The 12,303-nt window shown below is 32.9% G+C and overlaps 1 protein-coding gene across 1 annotated transcript; it reads right to left on the bottom strand.

Annotated features, from left to right (window-relative positions):
- Positions 1-11,273: 11,273 nt before the first annotated feature.
- Positions 11,274-11,944, bottom strand: LOC117919331 (auxin-binding protein ABP19a-like). The gene has a single exon (XM_034836505.1). The coding sequence runs from the start codon at positions 11,942-11,944 to the stop codon at positions 11,315-11,317; it is 630 nt and encodes a 209-aa protein (XP_034692396.1). The 3' UTR covers positions 11,274-11,314.
- Between the last annotated feature and the right edge of the window lie 359 nt (positions 11,945-12,303).

The raw sequence follows: 12,303 nt of genomic DNA, 5'->3' as shown, positions 1-12,303 counted from the left end.
GCTATGTTGCAAAGCTGGCCAGAAATCCCATTCAGGACAGTTATCTGTCGAGCTAAGGCAAGTTGTTTAGCCCCCATTGCTAGCCGTCGGACCTGGGCAGCAATAGCATCAGAATAATCAGCTTCGCCACATGATGAATCCTTTTTGAAACCCTTCAATTAGATCAGCTTGCCCCATACAGAAAAGTCGATCAATGACTTGAAGAGCGGTTCGCTTCTCATAGAGTGTCACGCGCCATTGAGGGAACACGCAGGGTGAGGGCCACTGGGGCTTGCTGAAACTGGATCCTATTTCAATTTGTTGACATAGAAGATGGGGAGTATCTAATGTACGTCTTCATTTGATGCTTCATTTCTGCTGGTATTTTCTCAAGAAAACCTTCAAACTCGGATCGGGCCTATGTCAAGCAATGGGCAATATTTGGTGGGAAAGAGTGTACTGAGCACTTGGAGTTTGTTTCCTCGATGGGTTTATGGATGGTCATGAAGATGATAGGCCATTTGAACTGCATCCAGATTGCTTTTTGGAATTGAAAGGATGGGAGCCACTGTAGGCATATTAATGCTTCACGGGACAGCAGTAATTGGAGTATCCCAGTCATTGATACCGAGACCACCAAGTGTTGTGGCTCAATAATCTGCTATTCCACAATCTGGAGTGACAATCATTTCGTTCCCTGCTTGTTCCTTAGAGTCTTCAGGCTTCTGATACATAATGGGCCACTCAATAGTGCCAACTAATCCACTACACAATGCCATGTGTCGAGCCATGGTTCTTGGTAATTCATTGGATGAGATCAGCAGACCGACCATCAGCTAGGACACCAAATTCAATGATTGGAAGGATCCATAGCACGACAGTAGTGGCTCCAAGGATTCATCTACCATTTCATAATGATCCTGAGGACCATGTTCGCAAAGAAGACCTTCAAGCAGAAGCTTCAACCTCCCTTGCGTTTTTATAATCTCGTCTTTTACATTTCCTGGAACAAAATCTGTGAAGAGCAATGCAGGGATAGGCCTGACTCCTGAGGCTTCTAGAACTGGACCCTCCCATTTGAGATTCTGAAAACAGTCTCCTCTGAGAAAGGAGTTAACCGGAGCTGAAGGAAATGGTTTGAGGTGTCTCGGCTGAGGGTTTCAGGTTTGAGGACTTTAGGCATTGATGGTACTCTCAAATTCTTTTGCATAATCAATTTCACGACTCTCTTCGTACGATTGCATAGCTACATAATCTCTGAGAAGCATAGATCTAAAGGGTGCACCAAACACTTTCATGCCTTGCAGGAAGGCCATGTATGAATCTTCAATACCCTGTGGCCTTGATGTGGCTGCTGATGAAATCCAATGAGTAATTTAGAGCTTCCCTCAACTTTGAGATGTTTTTATTGCCTGGAGCTACTATTTCGAACACCTTTTGCAGTTTGAGAGTGATGAAGAGAGCCATTCCCATTCGTATCTGGTAGACTGTTTCAAAGGGATTGATAACCTGTGAGATACAAAACGCTGATTTCAGATGTAATTTCCTCCAACTTCGAATAAAACTCCTTATGTTTCTCTGCACGTTCAGTGCATCTAAATGTGGGAGCTGTTCCAACCATTGTTAGAGATTAAATTGCTCATACAGATGCTGCAGCAGAGGATGCAACAAGCCAATCATCCTCTTCGTCCAGATGCTTTCTATTTTCATGTTGCAAAAGCTTCTTCACTGATAGAGGCGACATTTGCTTAGGCATTAAAAAGGCGATGCAGGCTTTTTATGGACAGTGGGTATGACAGATATCAAAGATATGATATGTGAGCGGTGTTGGATATGATGGGTGAAGATTGGGTTTAAAGATTACGATGGGCATAGACACGGGGTGTGGTGGAGTGTGAAGTGATAGGTTTAATGATGGGTGTATTGGTGTATGAAAGATGGGAAGATGATAGTGAGAGAAAAGGTACGTGGGGGGTATGATCAATGGGTTTAGAAAATGGTTGGGAAGAAATGATGCAGTGGGTATGAGTGAGGTTAAAGGTGGGAAGGAGGATTAGTCAAATGCAATCAACTGATGACTGTGCTCATATCACTGATCTAGCCTGTACAGCCTTGAACAAAGGCAATTTGGAATGGACTCAAGCTTGACTCTCTCTTTCCTCTAATGTACTGTTTCTATACCGGTCTTTGTTCCAGTCTCAAGCAACTTGCTCATTTGGCCATCATATTGTCAAGTATCCAGTTATCAATCTTCCGATGCCAAGCCGGCCATAGCTAAGAGTGAAAAGCAATAGGCGGATCAGGGCTTAGGCGGATCAGGGCTGGGTCGTCAAGCTGAGTTGGGCTCCAAGCCCAGAACCAAAATAGTGAGAGAAGTGGAGGCCATGCATGTCAACAAGCACCATACCTCCCAAGCATTTTCATTCTTTTCCCACCAGTCCACCACATCCAGAATCGTCATCTTTTTAGCACATGGGAACCTCCCAGTTAAGGATGCCACTGCTACAGATAATCACACCTCACATTATGGACATAGCTCCGGACCTCTGGTTGATTTGAGCTTATGAGTTCAGTAAGCAAGGTGAATGAAATAGCCGCGGAATCCCAGTTCAAATAGGAGATGCATCAACTGTCTCTAGTGTGAAGGTGAGGAAAGCTGTGAGGGCATGTATCCTTGCAGAACTTCAAAACTGAACCCCAAACCCTCTCTCTCACTCACAGCCCATGCATAGAGCACAATCCAGGAACAAAGAATAGGCACAACAAGGAAGAGATCATGGAAACAGAGCATGGAAGACAACAGATGAAAATATCCTCAAATGAGGCCTCACTTCATGGATCATAAGTGAGCCTTCCGATTAGGTGAGAATAAACATATCAAATACATCCATTGGCATGATTATGAAGGATTTCACAGTAGAAACATGGCATATTAAAATGGACAGCATCAAACATGAGTTCAGAATCATATCTCAACAAGCAACAAGTGGCCTTCATTATCCACCCCAAGCATACCATCAAACTCTCAAGCATAAGTAGGAAATATAGAGGAGTAATAAGAAACTAAATCAAACAATAAATCATTTACATTCATACCTGAAAGAGCCCTTTCCAGTGAGGTTCTGTTTAGCTAGAAATGCCTTCAATCCTCCTCCAATCCCTACAAAACTAGCGGGCTTACCTCTCTATAGTTCTCTCACTAGCAGCCTGGAAATCACCTCTCGGCAGCTATCTCCCCAAACTCAATCCTCCTTAAAGAAAATATCCCTCTGTCCTAGAAAACTCCTCACCCCAGCTTGCTTCCTCTCCCGCTCCAGCTAGCCCTAAAACACCTCCCAAAATCTCCATCAAAACAACCATGAAAAACCTCCTCCTCTGCAGCCTCAAACTTCTCCGTTCCCTCTCTCTGGTTATCTCCCTCATACACTCCACCTCTCTGCCAGAAAAAAACAACCAAAAGCACCACTCCCCCCACCTGCAGCTGGCCTGCTACTCCCCAACAGAAACGCACTCCTCTTTGAAGATCCCTCCCCAGGTGTCAACCATTCATTGGCTCCTTCAACTCCACTACCTGATTCACTGAAAGCCAATTACGAGGTGACACGTGGTTCCTTGAGATTGTGACACCTGTCAAAAATTAGCTGCAGAAAACGAGCCCCTAATGGGGGTCTACAATATGTCATAAACTTATATTATGATTTTCTATTTTATTTGTATATAATAAAATATGTGTAATCCTTATAACCAAAAGTTATAAGGTAAATTACAAAATTATAAATACATAGTCGGAAGCTATGCATATGATTCCTAATTATTTTTTAATTATACGATATAACTAAAAGTTATACAAAACAACATTGTATAGCTAGAAGATACAGAATGGATAGTTCATAGCTTGAAGCTATGTACAAATTTGCATATTTTTTGTTATGACAAAATAATCATAGCTCGAAGCTATGAAAGATATTAGCTTTTAATTTCTTTTAATTATATTGTATAATCGGAAGTTATACAAAATAAAATTTTATAGCAAGAAGCTATACAATGAATATTTCATAACTTGAAATTATGTACAAATTTACACATTTTTGTTATGATAAAATATGTAAAATAAAATGTATAGCAGAAACTATGCATAAAATGTTTTCATAGACAAAAGCTATATAAATCATATTTTTTGTACTTAAGGCAAAAACTTGAAAATATTGATCTTTTAATTTTGTATAGCAAGAAGCTATATATAGAATTTCTAACTATGGTATAACCAAAAGTTATACAAACTAAATGGTCAATTAATAATTTTATGGGATTTTATAGCTAGAAGCTATATAGAGAATATTTTATAGTTTGATGTTATGCAAAATTTTCATTTTATCCTAATAAATTATTTATGGCTAGAAATTCAAATAAATTTATTTTTTAGTTAATATTGTCTTATTAGTTTTTTGAGTTCATAATAATTATTTTACTTTATGATAATATGAAAGATATTTTTTATCATGATCGACCTATGTAGAGAAGGAAAGTAAATATTCCTATATATTCTTATAATTAGAAGTTATATAATAATTTGTATTTGATGGCTTGAAATTACATGAACAATAATTTGCATATTCTTATAGCCTGAAGCTATATGAAAAACTTCTACAAATTCTTATAGCCCAAAGCCCAAAGCTAAATGGAAATTTGTTGTATATATTTTTATATATTGAAAAAATATATAAAATATTTTCATAGCCTAAAGTTTTATAAAATAAAATATGTATTTCCTATAAATGAAAACTATAGAGATTATTATTTTATATGTTATTATAGCTGAAAGCTATATATACCAAAAAAAAGGTTAATATTATATAATTTCTCATAGCTAAGATCTATACCGAACAATTAATTTTATAATCTTCCATGGCTAGAAGCCATATAGAAAATTTATGACTTGAATTCATATATGTAAAACAAAATATATGTTATACATAAATAGAGATCATTATAAGCATTACGATATAAACATTATTGTTTCACTTACAGCCTAGAACTATAAGAACTTTACATATTGAAACAAAATATATTTTATACATAAATAAAGATTATTATAAGTGTTATGATATAAACATTGTTGTTTCACTTATAGCCTAGAGCTACAAGAACTTTTTATATTTTTATAGCCTGAAGTTATGAAATATGAATTTTTTTTAAAGAATTCAATTATTGAAATCCTTAATTTTCTATGATTTGGATTTGATTGTATCATTAATATTCTTTTTGTTAAATATGAAGGTTTAAATATCTAGAATTATAATTTTCATGCTTCATTTTTAAAATAGTTGTCATGTTTCATGAAAAGGCATAGTTAAATGTTTCACATTTATAAATTTATTTAAACATTTTTAGTGTTCTATTTAGCTTGTTATTACATGTAATTTCTATGTAATTAAAATATAATAGCCCTTTAATTCTTTAGAATAATATAAAAGAAAGATATGCCCACTAAAAGACTACGATCCTCTAAGTTCACGATAACTAGATGTAATTGTCAATAGTAAGTTTTTCACTAATAACCACAAATCTTATCTAATCAGATTGGAATTGTTCCCCAAAGTGAAAGTAACTGATTAGGAATACGATCATAGACTAGGATATGATCTAAATCTCATACACAATAACTTCTTAATCCATGAGGGTCATTGTTTTCCTAAGAAGAAGTTCAAACCCTACCACTAGAAGTGGTGAAAATAAATAAATAAATAAAAGGCTAGAATTACATAATAGACCTACCATAGTTGAATAGAAAATAACTGTTGATGCACACTAGTTGTATGACCAAACATTTCATTGAATTCTAACAAAATTAGAAGAAAAATTTTAGTAAATCGAAGGTTAACGTATCTAACCTAGATTATTATAACTTTCTTTAGAAATCCTAATGATAAAATTGGTTGATTGATTGGTGAAAAAAATGTTTATTGTTAAATTCTTATGTAGGATCTTTACTTTCTTAAGTTGTGTCTTTTTATTTAATATAGTACATATCATATTTGTTAATACATGTTTATGTTTTATTTACACATGACAATGATTGCTTAATAAGGATATTTTATGATGTTTGTCTCCTTAATTGTACAATATGTAATATTTGATGCCATTACCGCATATATCAATTTATGGAAACTTGGTTGAAAGCTCTAAAAGAGCTCATATTATGTCACTAGTTGATTGATGTCATCACTACATATATCAATTTATGAAAACTTGACTGAAATCTCTAAACAAGCTCATACTATGTCACTAGTGACATATGAATGATACTTGATCTTCTATCAAATCTAAAAGAATCTAAGATGACAAACTTGGCTCCTAGGGTGAACAATGATCCATCAACTCCTCAAAATGTCAAATGGATATTCATTAAAGAACCAGAAGTTTCTTCAACTAGTGACTAGTATATTTGAACCTTTGGAGGATATTATTACATGTTAAGAAAATTTCTAATTTAATGAGACAAATTTTCCACCATTAAGGGGAGAAGAGCTAGTTCCAGATGAATGACGTGAAGCATTAGCTTTGACTCATCTTGATCCTCGTACTAATCAATGTGAATTGGAAGTTCAAAAGATTATTCATTTGTAAGGACTTTCAAATCAACTACCTAATGCTTTCATTGATGTAAAGAAAGTGACAAAATCATTTTCACTAACCAAAAATATTCCAATACAAATTGATGTCCCTGAAGGACAATTAAATACTGAGTTGATGTCCGGAAAGGACAATTAAATAATGAGTCTAAGGCACGCTTGAAGTGTGGTAGACCCTAAAGAGCCAAACATATTCCTTAAAAGAGGAACACATAAGGAAAGATTTATGAAATGTGGCACTCTTGAAAAAGTTGCACATAAAATAGGTTATTAAAATGACTGATCAGTCTCAAGCAGCCCCCTGAAGAGACACAATTTAAACAAATGGCCCTAAGAGAGGCATATATTTTACAATTAGCTCCTGGATTGTAACAAGTACTTGATACTGATGAGATCTCAATTATCTACTTATATATGGAGAAAAATGGGATTGAAATATTCTTGTCAGTGACAATATATTTTCTTTCCAAGTGGCTATTGACATCATAAGAAATGATGAAGATCCCAAACCATAAACTAAGGATGAATACCAACATAGAAAAGATTTGCCAAAATAGAAAGAATATATCCTAACAAAATTAGACTCATTAGAAAAATGAGAAGTATTTAGACTTGTAGTCTAGACGCTTGTAGTTGTGAAGCTTGTTGGATATAAATGAGTATTTATAAGAAAGTGTAATGACAATAATGAAATCACGATATATAAAGCGTGATTGATAGCTCAAGGGTTCTCGTAGAGACCTATTATTGATTACAAGGAAACATAAACTAAAATTTTATTCTATATAAATAACTTCAAGTTTAAGATATGAGAATTACCTTCAGAGCAATTCGTGTTGATAACGTGTTGTAAAACAAGGACAAATACAATGCAAATGAGATGAAATATATCTTACTTTGATATATAATAAGGAAGAAGAAATCAGAGAAGAGAGTTGAGAAAGTTGAGAGAATGAGAGAAAGTAAGAAATTTCTTTCTTACTTAGGGATGCATATTACAGGGGATGAGAAGCCCTTTTATAGGCTTTCCAAATGACTTCCATTAATATTCCCATTAATGAGTATTAATGGAAGTCATAAATAATACTTAATTAACATTTATTATAATTAATGTGGTGACATTCATTACTTCAGTTATAACACTTTTTCAAATACACTTTTTGTTTTCCCATCATACTAAGCATTGTCTTCTTCTTTTGATAATAATAATAGTAAAAGATGTATTTTTCAAATATACTTTTCCTTCTCCCATCATAATCAACATTACCTTCTACTACTACTACTACTACTACTACTACTACTACTAATAATAATAATAATAATTTAAATCTTATTATTATTATTATTATTATTTAAAGTTATAAATCACATTTTAAAAAAAAATAATTATATGGTTTCATTTAAAATATTTTTCTACCTTTTTCTTAGTTTAAAATAAAACTCAAAATTAAAGTAATTATTTTAGAGAAATAATGATAACATTATAAAAATTCATTTTAGTTAAATATTATGGTTGAGAATATAATTATAATTTTAATATTATATCTTCATTAGTTAAAAAGTAATTTCTCATATAAACTAAGGTTTCAAAATTATGATTTTTAAAGAAATATTCTAAAATTTTCAATAAATATGAAAATTTTTATTGTATAAATGAAAATAAAACTTTCAAACAAACTTTTCGTACTTCCTTATTAAGATTCCTTAATAAAATTAGTCACAAACATAAAAACTCTTATTGAGTTTAAAAATAAAATTTTTAAATTTTCCAAAAATTGATAAAAGAAACTCTAAATTATGGATATGTTTTTATGGAAATAAATCTTATATTTTTGCTTTAAAAAAATTTCCTAAAATTTTCCAATATATATATAATTGATAATTAGTTGAAAGGGACTTCATACCCACATTTTTAAAATGTTTTTTTTTATAAAAAAAATAGAATATTAATTTGGAAACATTGAGGAATAATTAATCAAAGATTGGAAATATAAAATTATAGTAAAAATAATAATAAATAAAAGATGGAGAAGAAGTATGAGTGTAAAAGGGCAATGATTGTGGGGAAGAATACTAGACAAACAAGGGAATCATATAAGCAAAAAAAAAAAAAAAAAAAAAAAAGATGATTTATGGTATAAATGATATTAATATATTCCAAAATTTAAAAACACAATAAATCATTATATTATTTTAATTATTATAATATTTAAAGGAAATAATTTTTCTACAAACTATTTTTTTTAATAACAAATATATTTTGAAAACTCCTATAGTTAATGTAAATTATCTCATCTAATATATTAAGAAATAATTAACATTATTTCCTTCTCTTTTTTTTTTTTCGAAAAAATTAACTTTTTTTCTTTTGTTTCTTTGTTTTTATACATATACTTATTTCCTTTTATATATTTCAGTATTTTACTTATGACTATGAATATCATGAATAAATGATTGGATATAAATGAAAGATGGAAGAAATACATTAGGTGATGAACAAAGATGCAACAAATAATAATAAATCTGTATATAAAAAAAACATCCGAATTCAATTTAAATTATTCAAAAAGGTTGAAACCAATAAAATAATAAAATAGAATACAAGACTTGGTGGGGATGTATAAGAAATAAAATTTTGTTTGATATGAAAGAAATATTAATAAAAAAAAATTATTTTATATATATTTGAAAACAAATATTATATACCTTATAAATATTTTATTTATTCATTAGATTAGATTATCATAAATGAATATATTTTTATATTAAAATAATTTAGTTGATTAATTATAGTATATTAGAATATTTTATTAAAATATTTTAAAATAAAAAATAAAATAAAATTAGAAAATAATATATAATATCACATTATTTTTATTATAAAAGAATCAATATTATTCATTATAAAGATAGATCTTATAACATTGCATATAAATTATATACAATCTTGCTCAGATTTTTTCCTTAAGCGTTTAGATCAATAAAGGCTTGAAACCACACAAGATTTTACAATTTTTTTTTTATTTTTTATTTTTAAAAACAGTTTTCACTTTTCTTAATCAAATTTATTTTCAAAAATGGAAAAAAATATATATAAAATAAAAACTAAAAAAAATGCTTTTCAAACCAAACACTACTTAATAATTAAAAATAATTTTTAAACATTAAAACATTGGTATTTTATATATCTAAAATTACCATAACAAATTAAATTTATTTATTAATATAATGAAATATTATTGAATAACATATTCTATATATTTATTATAAATATTATGATTAACATCATTTTTAAAATTGAATTATTGGCATATTATGTTATTTTATATATTATTTTAATTAATAACATTTGTTAGCATGAAGTAGTACACTTAAGTAGGAATGGCAACGGGTCGGGACGGGTCGCCCCCATCCGAACCCCGCCTCATTTATTAAAAACAATTCCCATCCCCGTTCCATTTAAAAAATTAAACGGGGTGGGGCGGGGCTGAGCGGGTATGGGATATGGGAAATTCCCAAATTCCCATACCCCCTTGCCCCGCCTCGTTTAGCTTTTTTTTTCTAAAAAAAAATAAAATTAAAAACAGAAAAAAAAGAACATTGCGCTACCAAACATCCAAAAATGCAATCACAACCATTTCTCAAATCCCACAAAACAATCCCAGATTTTAATGCAACTCCAAAGCACCATGTCTCAAAAACAATCAAATACCAAAACACCCAAAAACTCCAACCATAAAAAACTCACAGAAAAAGGCCTCTAGATCAATAAATGAAGAAGTCCTTGAGCTTCAATGTGATAGCCATGGACAACATGATTAACCCAAGTGATAAGCTATAAGAAGCTGGGCCTCTCGCCACAAACCAAGCGAAAACAGATGGCTTCACACATGCAACAACCCCTCCAGCAGTGACATAGAGAGGGTACAAGCTTGCTACAGTGGAAAACATGTTTTCCCATCTGCGTGTTGACTGAGTAAGAGGCTGGTGATCAAATTGTTCTTGAACAGATCTGATTGGGTGGAGTTTTGAGAGCTTTCGTGAAGGAAAAATGGTGGGGTTTATGGGTTTGGGAAGAGGGATTCTTGGGTGGAATTTAAGCTCGTTGAATTAAAATTAATTTTATATGTAAACAGGGCGGGGCGGGATGGGGCAATACCCGAACCCGCACCGGGTTTTAAAAAAAATCTCATACCCGTCCCAAACCCGTTTATTAAATTTAAACCCCGTCCCATTAGGGACGGGGCAGGCCGGGTACCCGAAAAAACCAGCCCCGTTGCCGTCCCTACACTTAAGAGCTTACTTTGAAGATGATTATTTAAAAAAGTAGCTTTATCTAGGTTTTACAAAAGTAATATTGCCACTCGTGGGATTTCAAGCTTTTTTGGCATATGATTAAATACTTTGACGTAAAGCCTACTCATTAACATCACTCACATGCACCCACGTGCTTTGCACGGTGACACCCCACTAGCATATATATATAAAAGAAGAAAAACGGGTAAGACTTATGGTCTACATTTGATGTTGCAAAGCAATATGCGATCATTATTTCAAGGTAATTAATCTCACACTGGAAAACCAAATATAGATCTCCACACATGCCATTGATCAAAAGAATCAATAGCTTGAAAGACTAATTAAAGTGATTACATACTTAATAGGAGGGTGACAATAAATTAACAAGTTCTTGCCAAGCTGAATTACCCAGTACCACCAAAAATACCCTTGAGTCTCTGCACTTCATCATCACCAAGAAGAGTGATCTTCTCTAGCAAGTCAGAATCCAAGTTATTGCCAAACAGCGCAGTGTTAAGGACTTGGAGGCCAGGGCTCGGGCTACTGAAGCTAACCCAAATAAGTGCCTCTGTCCCACCAGTATTCACCAGGAAATGCAGCAACCCTTGAGGGAAAACCATGATATCCCCCTCTTCGACTGTCTTCACGTAGACGGTATTATCCGAAGAAATTAAACCAGCAGTGACAGCGCCCCTGGCTACAAGAATTATCTCTGTAGCGCCGGGGTGAGTGTGCAGTGGAAGCACACCGCCAGGGGCTACGTCTGCTCGTGCCACGGAGACGCCAAGGCCATTCAAGACTGGGAACTTATGAACAGATGCTGAGTTGATGGAGGCATTGAAGATGCTTGAGGTGTTACCAGGCTGACGCAGGCCTGAATACACGAAATCATCAGCTGTTACTTCTGCAGGCGTCCTGCAGGAGTAGCCTGTAGGGCCTTGTGGGGCTGTGAAATCCGCCACACAGAAGTCTTGGAGCGCCGCATGGGAGGAGGAGATGAGGAGGAAGGAAAACAAGGCAAGAATGTGAAGCATTTTGTCTGATAGATGTGGTGCCAAGTACTTGATTCTATTGCACCAAACCTTAACTAGTATTTATAGTATGAAGCATTTTAGTCATGGGGGAGCACCATTTCTGTATCAGTCAAAGAAAGGGAATTACTTTTCTTATGGAAAACCTCTACAATTATTCCATCGAAAATATTGTCAAAATAAATGAAATCACTACCTCGCCTAAATTACCGATGTTGAATCCACGTGTGTTATTACATCCCAGAAAGGGAATCTCATCTTATATTTGGATAATTTTAATAATAATAGGAATGAAATAAAAAATAATTTTGGTAGGAATGAAATCTTATCTCATCTTATATTTGGATAATTTTAATAATAAT

This window comes from Vitis riparia, chromosome 7 (genome assembly GCF_004353265.1).
Source record: "Vitis riparia cultivar Riparia Gloire de Montpellier isolate 1030 chromosome 7, EGFV_Vit.rip_1.0, whole genome shotgun sequence".
Taxonomy (NCBI): domain Eukaryota; kingdom Viridiplantae; phylum Streptophyta; class Magnoliopsida; order Vitales; family Vitaceae; genus Vitis; species Vitis riparia.
This window is presented reverse-complemented; position numbering and strand designations above follow the sequence as displayed.